This window comes from Ipomoea nil, unplaced genomic scaffold, assembly GCF_001879475.1.
Source record: "Ipomoea nil cultivar Tokyo-kokei standard unplaced genomic scaffold, Asagao_1.1 scaffold2036, whole genome shotgun sequence".
Lineage (NCBI taxonomy): Eukaryota > Viridiplantae > Streptophyta > Magnoliopsida > Solanales > Convolvulaceae > Ipomoea > Ipomoea nil.
This window is the reverse complement of record NW_017618464.1, coordinates 6,279,731-6,300,372: the sequence shown is the minus strand read 5'-3', so window position 1 is coordinate 6,300,372 and position 20,642 is coordinate 6,279,731. Positions and strand designations below refer to the sequence as shown.

General features: G+C 36.2%; 4 protein-coding genes and 1 non-coding gene across 5 annotated transcripts; all 5 read right to left on the bottom strand.

The window, feature by feature from the left end:
• Nucleotides 1-2,920: 2,920 nt before the first annotated feature.
• LOC109148118 (GDSL esterase/lipase At5g03610-like) lies at nt 2,921-6,305 on the bottom strand. Its single transcript, XM_019295901.1, has 4 exons — nt 6,113-6,305; nt 5,771-5,977; nt 3,938-4,200; nt 2,921-3,498 (listed from the first exon to the last, which is right to left on the bottom strand). The coding sequence occupies exons 1-4, from the start codon at nt 6,183-6,185 to the stop codon at nt 2,959-2,961; spliced, it is 1,083 nt and encodes a 360-aa protein (XP_019151446.1). The 5' UTR covers nt 6,186-6,305; the 3' UTR covers nt 2,921-2,958.
• Nucleotides 6,306-10,887: 4,582 nt separating this feature from the next.
• On the bottom strand, nt 10,888-13,454 carry LOC109148119 (GDSL esterase/lipase At5g03610-like). The gene is made up of 4 exons (XM_019295902.1): nt 13,295-13,454; nt 12,973-13,179; nt 12,469-12,731; nt 10,888-11,511 (listed from the first exon to the last, which is right to left on the bottom strand). Exons 1-4 carry the CDS (start codon nt 13,365-13,367, stop codon nt 10,972-10,974), a joined length of 1,083 nt encoding a protein of 360 aa, XP_019151447.1. The 5' UTR covers nt 13,368-13,454; the 3' UTR covers nt 10,888-10,971.
• A 1,889-nt stretch (nt 13,455-15,343) lies between these two features.
• LOC109147858 lies at nt 15,344-17,252 on the bottom strand. The gene is made up of 4 exons (XM_019295516.1): nt 16,723-17,252; nt 15,667-16,591; nt 15,540-15,598; nt 15,344-15,347 (listed from the first exon to the last, which is right to left on the bottom strand). The coding sequence occupies exons 1-4, from the start codon at nt 17,250-17,252 to the stop codon at nt 15,344-15,346; spliced, it is 1,518 nt and encodes a 505-aa protein (XP_019151061.1).
• Nucleotides 17,253-17,264: 12 nt separating this feature from the next.
• On the bottom strand, nt 17,265-20,342 carry LOC109147857. The gene is made up of 3 exons (XM_019295514.1): nt 19,985-20,342; nt 17,556-17,884; nt 17,265-17,501 (listed from the first exon to the last, which is right to left on the bottom strand). The coding sequence occupies exons 1-3, from the start codon at nt 20,340-20,342 to the stop codon at nt 17,265-17,267; spliced, it is 924 nt and encodes a 307-aa protein (XP_019151059.1).
• Nucleotides 19,776-19,847, bottom strand: TRNAM-CAU. Its single transcript has one exon. It is a non-coding gene; the product is annotated as a tRNA-Met (tRNA).
• Nucleotides 20,343-20,642: the final 300 nt, after the last annotated feature.

The window sequence follows — 20,642 nt, the reverse complement described above, 5'->3', positions numbered from 1 at the left end:
ACAGAAAGTAATGAAAATGAACCAATTGCTATGAATAGTTGGGAGAGAAATTTAGAAGAACCTAATCTATCTGATGATGCCTCAGTAAAAGAATAAGATAGTGATGATGGGGATGTTTAGCCTGTTTTTAGGGCAGCCACATGTATGAAAGAGCCTCATTTTGTCCTAGGTTTGACTTTTTCAAGCAAAGAAGAGTTTAAGGAAGCTGTCACTAACAATGCCTTTAACAATGGGAAAGATATCAAAATTGTTAAGAATAACAAAGGAAGACTTGTTGTGAAATGTAGGCATATTGGTTGTCCTTGGACAATATGTTTAAGAAAGCAGCTAAAATTCTTTAAATTGGAGCATCCTTAGACTTACAGATAGACATGATGGATGTACTTGGACTTCTAAGAATTCCAGAGCAACTTCTACTGTTGTTGCAAAGAGGTGGAGTAAGGAGATTGCAAATCATGATTACTACTGGAAAATGGAACAGTTTAGGCAAACTGTCTGTAAATCGGAAAGGTTTCATATTAGTACATATCAAGCTTATAAAGCTATATGAAGTAAGCAAAAATTCATATTAGGGGTAATCAAGAGGACATAGCAAAAATTCATATTAGGAATAATCAAGAGGACAATTTCAAAAAGATTTAGAGTTACTGCAAAGAGATAAATAGGATCAAAACGGACTAACTCGTCACGGGTTCAATCGGAAACGGACTAAGTTGACCCGACCCGTTTTTACACAAGTTGGGATTTTCCTAACCCAACCCGTGGTGAACGAACTAAACGGGCCCCTTTTTTCTTTTCATTTTTTGTTAAAAATCCATATTATTAATTTTTAATGTTGTATAACTCAAGAATGGAACCCATGGCCTTTAATTAAGTTATTAACAACTAAGACTCTTTTCAACCAACCATATCAATCTTTTTAATCAAATACCATATATGTTTATATATATACATATATGTATAATATGTATATACACATATACACACAAATTTATATACACACACATAAAATAAGATTTTAAATTTTAATATATAATTATAATTTATTTAATTTATATTTAAAACTAATATAGCTTAAATGTAATATTTTTTTATTTTATAATTATAATATAATTAAGTTATAAAGTTTATAAAATATATAATTTATAATTTTATATTAATATTTATATAAAGATACAATTAATTGTATTATTAATTAATACTTGTAATAAATGTAATATATATATATATATATATATATATATATATATATATATATAATACTTGTGAATTATGTATATTAATATATAATTATATAAAAATGTTCAACATGTATTCTTAGCATAGTTGGTTTTAATAATGACAAGTTAAATAAATGGTCAGGGTTTAAGTCTTGTTAGTAATAATATTTTAAATATTAATATAATACCCAATTACATAATAAATTTAAGGTTGGGGTGGGGATACGGGTTGGTCCGTGCAACCCACGGGCCAACCCGTATCCCACACGGGTTAAACGAGTCGGGTTGGAAACGGGCCGAGTTGAAAATTCTCCAACTCAGTCCATCCAAAATACGGGTTAAACGGGCCTAACCCGATGGGTTGGGCCCGTTTTGACAGCCGTGGATATAGGCAAGGTTACAAATACTATAGACCAATCTTGGGAGTGGATGGAACTCATTTAAAGTCTGGAATAAGGGGGTTCCCTGTTGCAGATGTCATTGTTGAGGGTGAAACAAAACAGTCTTGGGTGTGGTTTTTACAACTCTTAAAAAGAGACTTAGAGATCACTGAGAGTAATCAACATCAATTCACCTTCATGTCATATAAACAGAAAGGGTTAATACCAGCATTTCAACTGGCTTTATCTAGAGTTGAGAACATATTTTGTGTTAGGCACCTTCATGGGAATATGAATGTTGCAGGATTTCAAGGAAAAGCTTTGAAGGATGCATTATGGGAGTGTGCAAAAGCAACTACAGTGCCCAAGTATACAACTGCCCTTAGAAAGTTTAGATAGTTGGATGAGGATGCGTATGCCTGGCTTTCTGACAAGAGTCCAACAGAATGGAGTAGATCACACTCCACAACTATTTCTCAATGTGATATGTTGGTGAACAACATCAGTGAAAGTTTTAATGCTGTAATTATTGATGCAAGAAAACAACCCATCATTTTATGCCTTGAATTGATCAGAAAACAGCTCATGACCAAGTTGTTTACCAGTAGGGAAAAAGGAGTACATGGACTGATAGTATTTGTCCTAGGATTGTGGAAAAGGTGAAGGTTATTGAGAAAAAAACAGCGGGGTATACAAGATATCAATGTGACCACTTTCTATTTGAGATTGGAGGTATGTATAATCCACAACACAGAGTGGATTTGAAAAGAAGAACCTGTTCATCATGTAGAAAGTGGGACCTCACTGGTTCCGATCCATATGTGAGCATATGTTGTTTGTGCAATTTGGCTTAAGCATGATAAGGGACCTATAACTAACTACATCCACCCTTGTTACGTTATTCAAAAGCTACATATTTGAAGATTTATGAAGGATGTATCAGACCAATGGTTGGCCCAGATGATTGGCCTTTAACTGAAATAGATCCACCCTTACCTCTTGTGTATACTGCCAAGCAGGGAGATCACACAAACTAAGGAAAAAATCAGCAGGTGAGACTGAGAAACATATCACAAAGGATGAGGAAAGAATTGCAAGAGCTCAAATAAAGTTACATTGCTCCAATTGCAGAATGTCTGGGCATAATTGCAGGAGATGTAAGTGTTAGTATCGTATGTATAGGTGATTAGGTGTGTGCTGATGTAATTAATTATAGATTGAAGTACTAAAGTTATAATTAAATTATTATTTAAAAAAAAAAAAAAAAAAAAAAAAAAAAAAAAAAAAAAAAGAAAGGAGCTCAAAATATTATTGTAAGCATTAATCTCAAAAATTCAAATTTTGAAACAAAACAGAGCTCAAAGCATTCCCAGATTTTCAACTGGGGTGTCCTGCTGAGGGTAAAACAGATGGGGAAGAGAAGATTTCAAAGCAGAATAAACAGCAAACCATCCTTGCTGTGATGGGTGTTCCATATCCCAGAAGAATGCCATCTTTGGATCATCGCACAATCCATATTCATTCATTCCATTCTCATCAACGTCCCCACATTTACCAAAGCAACATGGCATCAATGGATGTGGGAAACTAGATTTCCCTGGATGGTTGTGTTCAATGTTCATGGCAGACATGAAGGCAGCATAGAGATCAAGAATAACAAAGGGTGACCCCTCCGTTTGGTCGTTCAGTTTGTCTACCCTTTGTTTTAACATTTGATTGTAAAACCTCGTAATGTAGTTTGTATTTTCGTCGCAGTTTGGGTAGTTGCCGGTTGAAAAAGCTACCAAGGGTAGGCATCCCAAAGGCTCCATTGTTGTCACTGCCACTTTGGGGATTCCCATCTCATGAATGCGTTTAAGGTTCAGACAAAGCTGCTTCATAATGGAGTCCACAAACTCCTGCAAACATAAAATGGCAGTGTAAAGAAATAAAGTTGCGTCTTAATTTCCTAAGGGTCAAGTCCAGTACCAAGTGACTAGAAGAATTATTGGGCAGATGCTTGAAAGGTCAAGGCCCGCCTCTCGATAATATGGTGGTGTAAGGATATAAAGTTGCATCTTCCCTACACCTTATTACTTCTGACATAGTTCTTTCAAAAGGTTGAACCCCAGGGCCCCCACATTATGACCGGACAAAGCATTTGGGAGGATGTAAATCATGGTAACTTAACTGAACATGAATTACAGAGGCTAGACCTTTGCTCATTGCGCACAAGGAACCCCTCACTTTGAGAGGTAACTCTCACACTGTCTCTGGTGAGACTCGATCCCTGGTCATTCTTCCAAAGTTTTACCTCTACAACATAGTGGTAAATGTATGTTTATTTATATCACTTACATTAATATTTCCATGATAATTACTATAGTCATTGCCGGCCAAAGTGACAAGAGCTGCGGACGATGTGAGGTCGTGTTTGGTGTACGCATTTTGTTGAAGGAGTTGTTGCAGATAGTTTATTTGTGTTGTCATGTTTGGACCGTCAACGTATGTGTCAAACACCCCTGTCCCTCCATATGCAAAATTCATCCCATATTGCTTTGCTTCCCCATCCCCTTTCCACAAACTGTAGGGCTGTGGGGATCCTATTCCCAGATATGCAGCTGATATATATAACCAAAAATAATTAAAAATTAATTTACTATGGAGTTTTATTTTTCTATGTTCTCAAAATAAAAGGATTGGTCGAGCTGGGACTAGTTTAAGTTAGTCTCACAGTGATGGATTGGTGATAATGAACCAAAATCGATTTAATATCCCAAAATAATATTTATATATACACACAAAAGTATATAAAATATTATTGGATATATATCCGATACATATATATACACACAAATATATATAAAACAGATCAAAAGGTTATATATACGTATATATCTACGAAAAGATATACCAATATATATCAACAAAAAAAATAACTTATAATCCTCAGATTATAACTCCCATCAACAAGAAAGAATAAAGGATTTTTGCTTAGAGCATAATCCAAAACAAGAAAGAAGGGGAAGGAAGAAAGAAGAAAGTACGAGTTAGGCGAGGTGACTTTCTTTCCTTAAAATCTTATTTGCCACCTCCCAAAAGTGCTAGGAGTGTTGTGGCCTAGGTTTCCCAGGATAAAACGTACAACGGTTGGACGTTTGAGCACCCAAACGAACGAACCCGGCGAACAAAAGCACGGGCAGAACACAATTGACAAGAAATGAGTAGAAGCAGAGTTTTGGAGAAGAAATTGTGCTTTCCTGTCGTGTGTAGTGTTTTTGTTCTCTACCTCCTTTTCATTTTTTTTTCATTGTGTAAACCAACTGCTCCTACTATGAACTTATACAGGAGATTAGCATTTAATAGCATATTCATGGTACATAAAATCCAACATTAATCCAATTTAATAATTGGATAATAACGTTTGAAACGGTCGTACTTACTATCGAAATAAAATCAACGATCACGAACTTAATATCCGATTAATTAGTACCGATCGTAACGACACATTTCAAATATCTGAGTGACCGAGAAGTCCGTACAAATCCGAAAGGTTAACGAATTGGGACCGAAAACCACACTCGAGTGGTCCACATACACTGAAACGGTGCAACACGAATCAATGCATAAAGCACCAACTCGTGCTGCACGAAAGGAGCCCAAATCTCCAAACACGAATCTGTGCTCAGAAGCACGAATTTGTGCTTTAATTCCCAATTTGAACTTTCTCAAGCTTATCAAATTTAAGCTGCACGAGATGTGCTGCCAACACATGCATAGTGTTTTAACAATTTAAATACTAGCATGCTTGATTGGCACAACACGAAAGTGCTACAACGAAACATAAGTAGCACGAATCTAATGCTAATCTTGATTAGCATTAAGCTTAAATTTTGACTTCTCTCAAATAGGTTCACTTTGAGAATCAATTTCTCATTCACCTATTACCCATTTTGAGCGTACGTTATATCAAATTCTTCGTCTCATTACGAAAAATCCGAATCCACATTGACCCTACCCAAATCAGAAGTGGATCCCACATATATTTGTACCACAAAATAATCACTCAAAATACAATTTTTAATGCTCTTTTTCCAACAATGGGATACTAATTAATGTTTTATGTAAAAAAGAAATTAAAAATTAAATAAAAGTAGTGATCGATGCGAACTAAGAACTATCAAACGGCACCTATGTAATCGGTGAGAACGCGACCATCGCACCATCTGCCGGAAGGTTTGCCGGGGAAAGTCATGCCATAAGGTTCCTTCCTAGGCTCGGAAGCATCAGTACGTGGCCAATTACCGGTATCAGCATAGGAGTCACCAAAAACAAAGAGCTTCTCGGGGCTATTGAGGATAAACTTATCTTGTGGTTGTCTCCTTGCACCATTTACCTCTGAAATTAATTATCAATACAAAAAGAATAAAGTAAATATGACGACATCATAAAAATACATTTACTAATTAGAAAAAAAATATATATATATATATATATATATTAAAAAAAAAAAAAGTGAAAAGCTAAAGAAACCTGGGAAATGGATGGTTATAATTAAAGAAGCTGAGAAACATAAGAAGATGGAGAAACACACTTTTTCCATCATAATGTATTATGAAATTGCGTGGTTTAGCTGAGTGTATTTAAAGGTGAAGTTTCCATAAAAGTTGAAGCTAGTGGGGAAGACTTGCGAAGTGAAGGTGAAGTGAAAGTTGCCTCCTCTTATATATTCTCTCATTATTTTAATTTGTTTAAACTCCATATGTTTTGTATGGTTTAATTTTAAATTGTTTTCTGTGCAGCTGTGACTTGTGAGTGTAAAACGTGCAATATAATATCATGGGTACTGACTGGGTGGAGACGTGTACAGCTCAAGACAGCAGATGGAGGATGATTTTTCCTTATATGTTATGGCAAGTATTCAAGTTTTGTATTCAATAATTCGCAGTTTCGCACATTCTGCATGGTTTTGGAAGGCTAAGAATGCATGATTTTTCCATATATTATTTTACATATAATATATAATGAAGAATTCAATTTTCACTATAAATGGTACTTCAATTGAAAGTTGATTCAGTATTCAAGTTTGCTTTCTCTTAAGCAAACTATTCCGTGAATCGAATCCACCTTGCAAGGTAGGCATGGGTCCAATTGTTTGCAATTTACCTACTAAATGTTCATAATTTACTTTTAAAAAAATAACAATTTGTATACTATAAACACACAATGTTAACACATATGTAATTGATTACACTGTTTTGTATGCACAAGTTTATTTTTAAATATTGCAGTCACACAATATTAACAGATTAAGATTTGATAATCATGTATTGTATTCACAAATTCCCTTTTACAGCTATTATGTGTTTTGACTTAGAAACACAATTTATATTCTAGAAGTTCACAATTCTAGTACTAAAAATACATAACTTATACGTCGTTTAGGATCCCGTATTTTATGTGTATTCATAACAAAATGAAACTACAGTGTATCTAAAATGAAACTGTTTCGCATATTGTGTTTATATTATCAAATGAAACTGTAATTGAATTGAAATCATACTTTAGTTGTGTTGAAATGAAACTGCAGTATGTATAAAATGAAACTGAATAATATGTTTCACATATTGAGTGTATATTGTCAAATAGAACTATAGTTGAATAGAAATGATACTGTAGTTGTGTTGTAATGAAACTACAGTGTATATAAAATGAAACTGAATAACAGTTTCACATTTTCACATATTTGAGTGTATATTGTCCAATGAAACTGTAGTTGTGTTGTAATGAAACTACAGTGTATATAAAATGAAACTGAATAACAGTTTCACACTTTCACATATTTGAGTGTATTTGTCCAATGAAACTATAATTATATCGAAATGATACTGTAGTTGTGTTGTAATGAAACTACAAATGTATATAAAATGAAATTGAATAACAGTTTCACATATTTGAGTGTATATTGTCCAATGAAATTGTAGTTATAGTGAAATGATATTGTAGTTGTGTTGTAATGAAACAACAATGTATGTAAAATGAAACTAAATAACAGTTTCACAAATTTGGGTGTATATTGTCCAATGAAACCGTAGTTAAATTAGAATTATAATTTAATGGTGTTGTAATAAGACTACAATGTGTATAAAATTAAATTCAATAACATGTCTGGTTGTAGTATATTTTGAACCAAATAAATACCTGGAGTATCAGGTTATCGATCCACAGGGAAGTTGTTGTATTAAGCACTAGCTACTAATTTATTCGATGAAGCTAATCCTAATGATTGACTTGGATGGTTGCATTAAATAAATAAAATAAAACAATGATTCAGGGTAATGAAAACAATAGAGAGAGATTGAGATTTCTGGGATTCAAGTGTTTAATCCCCTAGTGCATAACCTAATGTAATATTAAATCTGGGTTTAAACGAGTGTGAGGATGCAAGGTAGTATAGAGCTACTCTCGTAGTCACTAACACTAGTGAATATCCACTCCCGTGGTATAAACACCCAATAAGAACAATAACAAGCATTCATAAATAATCCCTAACCACTACCATCTCCCGATGCGCAATAATCAAGAATTAAACTCCCTAACAAATATGTCATTTCCCAAGGTGCAAAAGTTAAGTGCAATTGTGGAAACTCTCAATTATGCCTAACTCCCGTTATGACATAAACAAAGCAATGAAACAAGTAATCCGGGCCCTGAACTACTCGCAACGACAATAATAAACACAATTGTAACACAAATTTAAAACCCAAATAATAATAAATTAAAGAATCAGAGAGCACCAGCACATAGGTTCATAAACATTTTTTACCCAAGAATCTCTAATGGAATTTAGCCACACATGGCTAAATTACACATAGCTAAAGGTAATAAAGAAAATACAAGTTAACAAAAAGAGTACAAGATTGAACCAGACAATTTTTCCAAATCTCCCTAGCTTTCTTCTTGCTTCCCAAGACAACTTGTGGCTCTTGATTTCTCTCCTTCTTGTCTCCAAAGATCTCTTAATGAATATTAAGGTTGAGGAATGTGGGATTTTATAGTAGGTACAAAGCTAGAACCAATCCCGGTAGAAATAGGAATTTTTCGTGCAAAACTGGGCCGAAATCGAGCCGTAGGTCCGGTTTTCAGTCTTATTTTGACCCTTTTCCCTTCATATAAACTTTTATGTCTCTATAAGAGTTGTAGCCCTTCGAGTGTTCTTTCCAATGGCGCAAGAATAACTTGATTTGGATATTCCTAGGCTAAGATATGACCCAAAAATCGAACTGTCGCCAATCTGTGCGCGAATTTTTACTGATGAAACGTTACTGGAAATTTTCGACGCGTCAAGCCTAGGGCTCGATGCTTCGAATCTTTTGCTGAAACATAGGCTGTAGTCCTTCGAGTCTTCTTTCCAATGGCGCAAGAATCACCTGAATCGGACATTCCTAGCATGAGATATGAACAAAATACTAAGCTATCACCGAATTCAGCGAGAATACAACTCTTTGCTCTTTTGCTCTACTTTCCTTGTTTGGTTCTTGTGATCAAATTCATTGAAAGCACCACTCTTTGGCTCTCTTTCAAGCATTTTAGCCACCTTCTTAGCTTCACATTGACTTTGTTTTGGCTCCAAACTTGTCCTAGAACTTCCCTTGCTTTTGCACTTGATCTATAATGGTTCCAAAACACTAACAAACAACGTAAAACATTCAAATCAAGTGTAAAACCATATCTTAATGATAAAACAAGTGATTATGCAATTAAATTACCAAATTCATGAACTTAAGCCTAACAAATACATTCAAACTAATACTAAAAATATGCACAATTAGACTCGTATCAACTCCCCCACACTTAAACATTTGTTTGTCCTCAAGCAAAACTAAGAAATAAATCACAAGTCAAACACATACAAATTACTCCTACTCTCTCTTGCACAACCTTTCAAATCACCAACCAACTTGCTACAAAACAACAAGCTTCAAGAATCAAATTAGTTGGCACATAAGACGCATTCTCAAGCCAATAACCAAGCACCAAGAATTATTAAAGTGTGTGAGAATCAAGTGTGCACAAATACTCAGTTGAGATTATGCAAAACACGGCTAATGAATGAAATCTCATAGGCTTGTCCTTCATACTCCTCTAGCTTAAATCTAAGAATGCATGCTAAGATCAACTAGGACTTTATTTAGCTTGTAATGGGGCTACGGGTGCATGATGGCTAACAAAGAAGTGGTATGGAAAAATAAACAAAAAAAAAAAAAATGTCACAATTATCTATCTTTTCAAAATTTGAAAGAGATGAGGCAATCACAATTCAATGAGCAAATTTCTTTTAAGAACATAGCAAATCTTTAGTAAAGTGGGAGTCCAAACTCAAAAACTTTCCATCTTTATTTCTTTTCATTCTTTTCTTTTAAGAACATAGCCTGTCGATTGTTCTTCTTCACCTCCTAGAATCACCTCTTCTATTCGACCAACTCCAGCAAGAATGGTTCTTTTTCTTGAAATACGAGTTGTCCATAGCCGGAGGCGGACGCTTTTGAGGAAGAATCACCTACTGCGCCGGCGGCGACAGCCTCCAGAAGGGCAGAGAGACTCACAGCCGCTATCGATGGCTTCTTGTGGCGGTTGCGCTTAGGGACATCATCCTGAGGCAACAGGAGAGCACAGTGCCGGCGAAGAATATCGGGAGGGCGATGGTGAGGATGAGACTCGAAGTCTGGCTTTGGCGGCGGACGAAGTGTCGGAAAATCATTAATAACAACCTGTGGCGTCAATGGAAACTGTGGAGATTGAAAGGACTATTTTGCCCTCATAGACGGAGGACTATATCGGACATAAATTGAAAACTTGATGACTGAATCGGTCAAGAAAATAAGTCGAGGACCAAGTCAGTACTTTCGCTATAGTCGAGGGACCATTTTGGTAATTTACTCCATTAAAAATTAGCTAATGAACCAAATCAATATAACTTTTTTTAATGCTACTGACTCTATTACAACATAGCCAATAATGCCTCCACAGGCTTGAACTCCCAATCTCCCATATGGGAGTCCAACTCGGGTGTCATCTGTGCACAAGGTGCTTGGCGAAATCAATATAACTTAAGTAACCTTTTAAATTTAATAAAAATATTTTGATCTGAAATTTTAAAGAAATTCAATTACTTATTAATGTAGTTTTAAAGTGTCGGATAATAACCAAATTTACTACGGAGTAGTTAGTATGGTATGTATAGGTGATTAGGTGTGTGCTGATGTAATTAATTATAGATTGAAAGTACTAAAGTTATAATTAAATTATTAAAAAAAAATAAAAAAGAAAAAGCTCAAAATATTATTTTAAGCATTAATCTCAGAAATTCAAATTTTGAAACAAAACAGAGCTCAAAGCATTCCCAGATTTTCAACTGGGGTGGCCTGCTGAGGGTAAATCAGATGGGGAAGAGAAGATTTCAAAGCAGAATAAACAGCAAACCATCCTTGCTCTGATGGGTGAGCCAAATCCCAGAAGAATGCCATCTTTGGATCATCGCACACTCCATATTCTTTCATCCCACTCTCATCAACGTCCCCACATTTACCAAAGCAACATGGCAGCAATGGATGTGGGAAACTAGATTTCCCTGGATGGTTGTGTTCAATGTTCATGGCAGACATGAAGGCAGCGTAGAGATCAAGAAAAACAAAGGGTGACCCATCCGTTTGGTCGTTGAGTTTGTCTACCCTTTGTTTTAACATTTGATTGTAAAACCTCGTAATGTTGTTTGTATGTTCGTCGCAGTTTGGGTAGTTGCCGGTTGTAAAGGCTACCAAGGGTAGGCATCCCAAAGGCTCCATTGCTGTCACTGCTACTTTAGGGATTCCCATCTCATGAATGCGTTTAAGGTTCAGACAAAGCTGCTTCATAATGGAGTCCACAAACTCCTGCAAACATAAAACATAGTCAACATATAGAAAGTGCCCACCTTTATACCACCACACATTTTTTAGAATATAAAAACTTCACGCCAAAAGCTAGCTAGTAGCAAAACTGTAATTTTATTTTTTGGAAAAAGGGTCAAATAGGTCTTAAACTATTGCTAAAATGTCAATTAGCCCCTCCAACATTTTAAAGGTGCAATTACACCCATAAACAATACATTTTGATGCAATGAAACCCAAATACAGATAAATGACCTGTTATCATAGGTCATTCCAAATCCGACAACTTTTCGACCCGGTCACGGAGAAGACAACCACTGGGTCACCTTCTCCGGCGAGAAGGCGACCACAGTGATCCCCTTCTCCATCGGAGAAGGTGACCCAGTGGTTGCCTTCTCTGTGACCAGTGACCATTCGCTGTCATCGATCATTTTTTTGTCTGAAAATACATCGAAAAAGTTCCCGGAACTGAAATGACCTATAATAGCAGGTAACTTACTTGTATTTGGGCTTCATTGCATCAAAATGCATTGTTCATGTGTGTAATTGTATATTTAAAAAGTTAGATAGGCTAATTGACTTTTTAGCAATAGTTTAAAGGCTTATAATTTGACCCTTTTCCTTTATTTTTTTTTATACTTTTCAATTAATATGATGTTGGATTTAGCTTTAATTTTTATGAGCCTTCACCCAACAATCTCCTAGGCCTTTGCCCGACACTTTTCTAACTCTATACTTTATTCATAAGTTTCAAATAGAAATTAAAAGTGAATTATTGGGCAGAGACCATGAAAAGGTCAAGTCCAGCACCAAGTGACTAGAAAAACTATTGGGCAGATGCTTGAAAGGTAAAGGTCCTCCTCTCAATAATATGGTGGTATAAGGATATAAAGTTACATCTTCCCTACACCTTATAATTTTTGGCATAGTGATAAATGTATGTTTATTTATATCACTTACATTAATATTTCCATGATAATTACTATAGTCATTGCCGGCCAAAGTGACAAGAGCTGCGGACGATGTGAGGTCGTGTTTGGTGTACGCATTTTGTTGAAGGAGTTGTTGCAGATAGTTTATTTGTGTTGTCATGTTTGGACCGTTAACGTATGTGTCAAACACCCCTGTCCCTCCATATGCAAAATTCATCCCATATTGCTTTGCTTCTCCATCTCCTTTCCACAATCTGTAGGGCTGTGGGGATGCTATTCCCAGATATGCAGCTGATATAACCAATAATAATAATAATAATAATAATAATAATAATAATAATAAAAGAATAATGATATTTAATTTACTATATGGAGTATTATTTTTCTATGTTCTCAAAATAAAAGGATTGGCCGAGCTCTGTGACAAGTCTAAATTAATCTCACAGTGATGGGATATTGAATGTTTTATGTATAAAATTAAAAATTAAATAAAAGTAGTGGTGGATGCGAACTAGGAACCATCAAACAGTACCTATGTAATCAGTGAGAACGCGACCATTGGACCATCTGCCGGAAGGTTTGCCGGGGAAAGTCATACCATAAGGTTCCCTCCAAGGCCTGGAAACATAAGTAGGTGGCCAATTACCGGTGTCAACATAGGAGTCACCGAAAATAAAGAGCTTTTCGGGGCAATTGAGGATAAGCTTATCCTGTGGTTGTCTCCTTGCACCATTTACCTCTGGAATTAATTATCAATTATTCAAATAGAATAAAGTAAAATTTACCACATAAAAATGCATTTACTAATTAGAAAAATATACAACAAAGAATAAAAAATGAAAAGCTAAAGAAACCTGGGAATTGGATGGTTATAATTAAAGAAGCTGAGAGACATATGAAGATGGAGAAACAAACTTTTTCCACCATAATGTATTATATATTATGTGTATTGAAATTGAGTGGTTTAGCTGCGCTGAGTGTATTTAAAGGTGAAGCTTCCATAACAGTTGCAGTGGGGAATGAAGACTTGCCAAGTGAACGAAGGTGAAGTGAAAGTTGCTTCCTCTTATATCTTCTCTCATTATTTTATTTTGTTTAAACGTACTCCGTATAGTTTGGTTAATTTAATTTTAAATTGTTTTCGGTGCAGGCGTGAGTGTAAAACGTGTGATATCATGGGTACTGAATTAAGAGGTGTAGTATAGTGTTTTGTCCAATTTAAGAACAAATTGCACTTTTGGTCCTGTGAGTATTAGGGTACTGACAATTTGAGTACGTGACTTTCAAAACTCCCAATTTAAACTTTTAACTATGCATTTTTTGGTACATTTGGTCCTCCGGGCCAAATTGCCGGCCAATTTTGGCCGGAAAAAGATTTAATCCTTCAAATTAATTTATGATGAGGGTAAAAACGTCATTCCGAGTGTATTTATTTGGGGGGCCACCTCGTGCTGGGCTAAAAAAAGGCCAAATCTCCACATTGCTTTCCGGAGATTGACTTCACCGCTGCACTGTTGCTCGATGGCAAAATCTCCACCTTCCGACCGGCTTCCTCGACGGCGTCTGCACTGCTGCTCGACCTCCTCCGCTTGCAATCAATGGCTAATTCGTATTCATCGTCTTCTTCTAATCATGCCAACGAGTTTTATGAATTTGGGGAAAGGTTTTCAATTGTCCATTGTCGGTATGGTGAGCAACTGAAGATACGCACTTCATGGACAGCTGAGAACCCAGGTCGTAGATTTTGGCAATGCTTGGGTGGTAATGTAAGTTAATTTTTAAGCACAGTTTTGTTTTATGAAATACCTACGAAAGGCTCAATTTGGTAGGGTTTTTTTTTTTTGTTTTGTTTAAATTAGTTTCAAACCCTAATTTATGAACATCAAATTTCCAGATATTTTCTGTTTTAGGAATTATTTTAAATCCTTTTTTTTTGGCAATTTGTTTATTATTGCAGAGGAAGGTGGGATGTGGTTTTATTGATTGGTATGATACTCCAATGTGCTATCGTTCAAAGCGAATAATTCCAGGATTGCTAAAACGCATCAACCGACAAGATGAAGAGATACGAAAATTGAATTCGGAACTGAGAAGTGAACAAGGTTTGAAGTCCATCAACAAGGTGTTAGTAGTATTGATTGTGATATTTGTAGCAGTAGTTGGTAGTAGGGTTTGGTAATGAAATTTCCAAGTTATGGTGTTGTGTAATGTCTGTAGTTTGGTTGGTTTTGGTAATGTATTATGGTAATGTATGAATTATGGTTGGTTTTGGTCATTAATGAATTAGGCTTGGTTTTTGGATATATATGTTTTGGTACTGTATGAATTCCAGACTTGCTTTTGGTAATGAATTTATTGGATACATATGTTGGACAAAAGCATGAAAGATACCTGTTGCATTACCATTCACAAAAACCAGTGTACATTGAGTAGTTTGATACAAAACAACTAAGACAACCCAAAAGAGACTAACTGGACTGTTTTAAACAATACAACAAAAACCATTCAGACCTTAACTTATCCATCATGTTTTCAAAACACAGTCATAAGCCAACCTAACAAGCACCTAGTTTGCAATCACTCAAGGTCAATTGGTTCACCCTTATTTCCAAAGAACTTGGATTTGAAGGTGGTCTTGCTCCTGGTATAATAGGGTTTTTTCCTATTGGAGGGCCTCAATTTCCTTTTGCCCTTACTGTCCTTGGATTGGCTATGGTCCTGCTCATCTAGCTGATGTGCTGCTGGTAGGTCATCTAGCTCCTGCTCCTGCTAGTCACCAGAGGGAAAGTGCTTTTCTGTCTCAGGTGGATGCTGTCCAGATACAGCCTCATGAGGCTGGTTGTGCCCTGAAGGAAGGTGGATGGGGATTTGTCTGGCAGTATAAATGACTCTTTTTTTTTGCTTCAACTGGGACAAAACAAACAAACATGATAAGTAAACTCAGGCATAATACACCAAAACTAGGAAATGTAGTTGAATATGTAATGAGAGGCCACAAAGTAAACCTTTTTATTTGGATTTGTTGGACATTTCCTTGCATTGTGGCCAAGTTGCCTGCACAGGCCACAATGTAACTGAATGTGTTGTCTTGACACATACTTTCCATCTATTGTCAATTCACCAGCTGACCTTGCCCTTAGCTTTTTGGGCCTCCCAACCTGCAAAGCAATTTAGTCAAGTAAAAGTGAATAGAATAATCATTAATGACTAGGAAATGCATATATACCTTGGCAGTATACAAAGGAGGCAATGGTGGGGTTCTGTCACATTGTGGCCATTCATCTGGACCTGTCATAGGGTTAATACAACCAGCATATACCTTCAAGTATGTCTCTTTGGAGTAGCAGGGATGAACAAAGTCAGTAACTGAACCCTTTCCATACTTTTTCCATATAGCACAAATGGCATGTTTGCATGGAATGCCAGTTAGGTCCCAAACCCTACAAGAACACTTTTTTGCCTCCAGATCAACCTCTTGTTGATCCCCATATAAATGGCTTACTTCAAACTTATGGAAATCACATTGTGTTGCAAGGTATTTTGCTGCATCCTTCTCAATTTTCTTCAGCTTTCTCACAATTGCAGGACATAGCAAGGCTTTCCACTCTACTGCTTTTTGTTTTTTCTCAAAGAATTTGCCCATCAACATTTTCCTAAGTGTTTCAAGACATTCAATAATTGGTTTGTCCCTTGCATCCCTTATAGATCCATTCCATGACTCACAGATGTTATTAACCAACATGTCACAGTGAGAGTGTGTAGAAAAGTGAGATCTAGACCACTCTGTTGGACTCTTATCACCAAGCCATTGGTATGCATCTTCATCTAAGCCCCTAAGTTTACTTAACTCAACATTGAATGCATTCAAAGTGGTTGCCCTAGCACAAGCCCACAGGCAGTCCTTAAGGGCCTTTCCTTGGAAACCTGCAACCTTCATATTTGCATGAAGGTTCCTCACACAGAATCTATTCTCCACACCAGGTAGCTCACTCTCAAATGCAGGAATCAACCCTTTCTGTTTATCACTAATGAAGCAATATTCATCCTCAACACCTCTATTTATTTCCAAATCAGTTTTCAGAAGTTCTAGAAACCATGTCCAAGATTCCTTTTTCTCCCCTTCCACAATAGCATATGCAAGTGGAAATATACTATCATGCCATCAATACTAACAGCTGTTAGTAGCATCCCACCAGTTTCAGTTCTAAGGTGACAGCCATCTAAACCTATTATTCTTCTACAGTGCTTGAATCCTTGCTTGCTAGCTTCCCAACACACATACATTCTCAAAAACCTGGAATTGCCACTTTCATCACTTAAGTCACTGAGTTTCACAGGACAGGTTGTCTTGGGGTTTGTTCTTTCTATTTCTGCCTTATAACTCCATATCTTCTTAAATGTATCTTCCACTTTACCTTGCCTTAGCTTCTTTGCCTTCCAAATAGCCCTATAGGCTTGTGAATTGCTAACATAAAAACCCTCCTGACTGCACACCTTGTCCTTGAACTTCCTCATCAACCAATTAGGATAGTCTTGCAATTGAGTTGACCACCTTTTAGCCACCACAGAAGACTTAACCATACCATTTTCCCATACCCAAGAACACCCTTCATGTTCATCTGTCATATTCAAAATCCTCCATGACATTGAACCAAGTACTTTCCTCAACCCTATTCTCCAAGGACACCCCTCCTGTGTACATTTAACAATCACCCTCTCCTTGTCATTTTTCAGAGTTTTAATCTCTTTGCCATTATTGAAAGCATAATTTTGCACAACCTCTCTAAACTGATGTTTAGATGCAAAAGTCATTCCTAAGCTAAACTAGGGATCCTTCATGTCTGTTGCAGCTCTAAATATAGGCCACTTACCCTCAACATCACTATCAGAATCAACAATTGACTCCTCATCTGAAAACTTAATTTCCACCTCATCATTTGTCTTACATTTTTTTTTCCTAATTTCCACACAAGCATCATCCACAGTTCTAGCTTCTTGTGCTAAATTTGTAGCCTTCTGGTGTTCTGCAACCTTCTGTTGTTCTGCAACCTGCTCTTCTACCTTCAAACACTCTACCTCAATTGCATTTTCTCAATCACTTTCTGCCTCCAGTACTTCCATTTCAACATCAATCAAGTCCACCTCATCCATTGTTTCAACCCAAAACTCCAACATATTGCCTGGGTTCTCCTCATTCAATATTTTTATTACATCCATGTCAGATTGTAGCAACTTCAAACCACCATTGGAAAGGCAATATATTAGTGTTCCTACTTCACAATACCCTAAATTTTTAATCATATCCTTCAACACTTGAAAACAAATTTCCCTAGCTTCCATTCTGTCATAAACTTCTACATCACTACCCATATATTTAACCTCACCTACCCTATTTATTACTCCATTATGGAAAAGGAAAACAGAAAAAGGACCAACTACATCCCCTGTAAAGAAACCATTTACACATGCAATAGTCAACATATTGGACCCCACAGACCACAAAGCAATAAAGGTATACAGAAATTGTTCCTACTCCCAGTTTATGCACATGGCATGCTTGACAAAAGTATTAGTATAGTGGTGGTGCCCACACAACACAACACAATAAGACGAAATGTTAAAAATACTTGCCCATAAATGGTCCCCGCAGAACAAAACAACACTACATAATATATTCTATGCATATTAAAAGCCAGGACAAAACCCTAGATATGCACACACTGTCATTCAACTCCACACACACCCAAAATAGGCAACCCAAACAACAAATATGCTCAGACACTATCAATTTCTTCAAATTTAAACTCCGAACAAAAGTTTTCTTACTTAGTTGTAGACCCATTCCAGTTGCAGATGATGAAGCTCGCCCTCTCCAAACCCAGAAGATGATGTCCACAATTGATGCTCCAGACCACTTGACACAATCGATGCTCCAGAAGATGACTAGTCGAAGATGCTTTTGTTCGAGCTTCCAGTAGTCGAAGATGAAGTTCTTTGGATTTTCCCCCCCAATTCGTTGCTTTCCCCCCAATTTGCAAGTGGTGTTGTTGACTAACTGACCGGAAGGTGTTTTCCCCCCAAATACATTCACTCAATGACGTTTTTACCCTCATCAGAAATTAATTCGAAGGATTAAATCTTTTTCCGGCCAAAATTGGCCGGCAATTTGGCCCGGAGGACCAAATGTGCCAAAAAATGCATAGTTAAAGGTTTAAATTGGGAGTTTTGAAAGTCACGTACTCAAATTGTCAGTACCCTAATACTCACAGGACCAAAAGTGCAATTTGTTCTCCAATTTAATCTTTGTATATTAATTTTGTTTAATTTAGTCATTTTATTTTAAAAAATGGTGAAACTAAGGACAATGGTTAACGGTGTTAATATTATCATTAACTTAGCTTGTGTGGCGTTGACATCATTGCTGTCACATCATGATATTTATATTCCAACTCATATATTATTTTATAAATATTTAAAATTAATTATTTTTACCACTAATATGTATTACATTAATATGTCCAAAATAAATAATTAATATGTCCAATAAATAATTACAAGCATGCTGACATCAAGTCGTCGAATCTCATTAGGAACATGGTTGTAATTATTTATTTTGGACATACTAATTTAATATATTGATGGTAAAAATAATTAATTTTATATATTTATAAAGTAATTTATGAGTGGGAATATAAATATCATGATGTGACAATGATGATGTCAGCGCCACATAACCTAAGTTAACGGTAATATTAACACTGTTAACTATTGTCCTTAATTGCACCATTTTTTAAAGTACAAAGACTAAATTGAACAAAACGCTATAGTACAAGGACCTCGTAGGTACTTTGACCGAATTAAGATGGTGAAGTGTAAGTGGCATATTTTTGCAACACGCGCAGCCTAGCGCGAGTAGATTTTTTACAACACTGATCTTCGAGATGGCGTAGAAATGTGTTTGGGTGGCGTAGTAGTTAACCAAATTGGACAAAGACTAAATTGAACAAAATAAAGGTATGAGGAGTGAATTGTGAACAAAACGCTATAGTACAAGTACTTCGACCGAATTAAGATGGTGTAGTGTAAGTGGCACATTTTTGCAACACGCCCGCCTAGCACGAGTAGATTTGATCTTCGAAGATGGCGTAGAAATGTGTTTGGGTGGTGTAATAGCTAACCTAATTGGAGATGCAGGGGATTGAACCCTGTGCTTCTTGTATGCAAAGCGAGCGCTCTACCATTTGAGCTACATCCCCTAGCAACAATTTTGTAGTCAAAATAATATCAATATCTAAAACAATAAGATATGCATTTTTAAAAAGTTAGAAGTCACTCTATCAAAGCCAGGTTTCGATCCTGGGACCTATGGGTTATGGGCCCACCACGCTTCCACTGTGCCACTCTGATTTTGTATTTTTAAGTTATTATAGGCAATAAAAGCATAAAACAAACATCCAATAAGGTTAAATACTAAATTATGACAATAATGTATTTCTGGAAAGACCGTAACGAGCGCGTCTTCAACAACGTAATGACTATTCTACTTCCAGAACCAAACCAATCACGCGATCCAACCAATGCACGTAATTGATGTAAAGTATCAACACCTTCAAGGATGACAAGAACCCTCTTCAAACAAAGCCTTTGCTTTATTATCATACTCATTCCTCGAACCACATTCACAACATTCAAATTCCGATTCATACTAACTTTCTCTAGTAACTGTTTTTGAAGTGAAACCATTCCTCGTTTCCTCAAACTTTTCACTTGTATCAAACACACATTCTCGAAATGGTCGGAGAACATGTTAGAAACTCTCCTCATCAATGTAGTGGTAGTGTTACTATTGATCCCCCAAATCCCTAGAAAGAGAACACCATCAGAGGCTGCTGGTGAGTCCATTCTCAACAATGAGTTCAATCTAGGACAAATGGTATTCTATGGAGGCTATACTTTTAAGCTCTTCCTTCCTCATAGCTTCTAATTTTCTTTGGACTTCTTTAGTTATATCATGAATGCATTTTGATTATATTGATCCCTTTACGTATATATAATTGTTTAGAATATGTAAATCAAAATTGGTTGAAATATAACCAACTTGGTTGGCGTGAATAGTCGTGCATTCTCATCCTTTAAGAGAGGTCGGGAGTTCAAACCCCTCTCGTATGGAAAAATCAATCTGGTCAGCACTTTGTCCCTTAA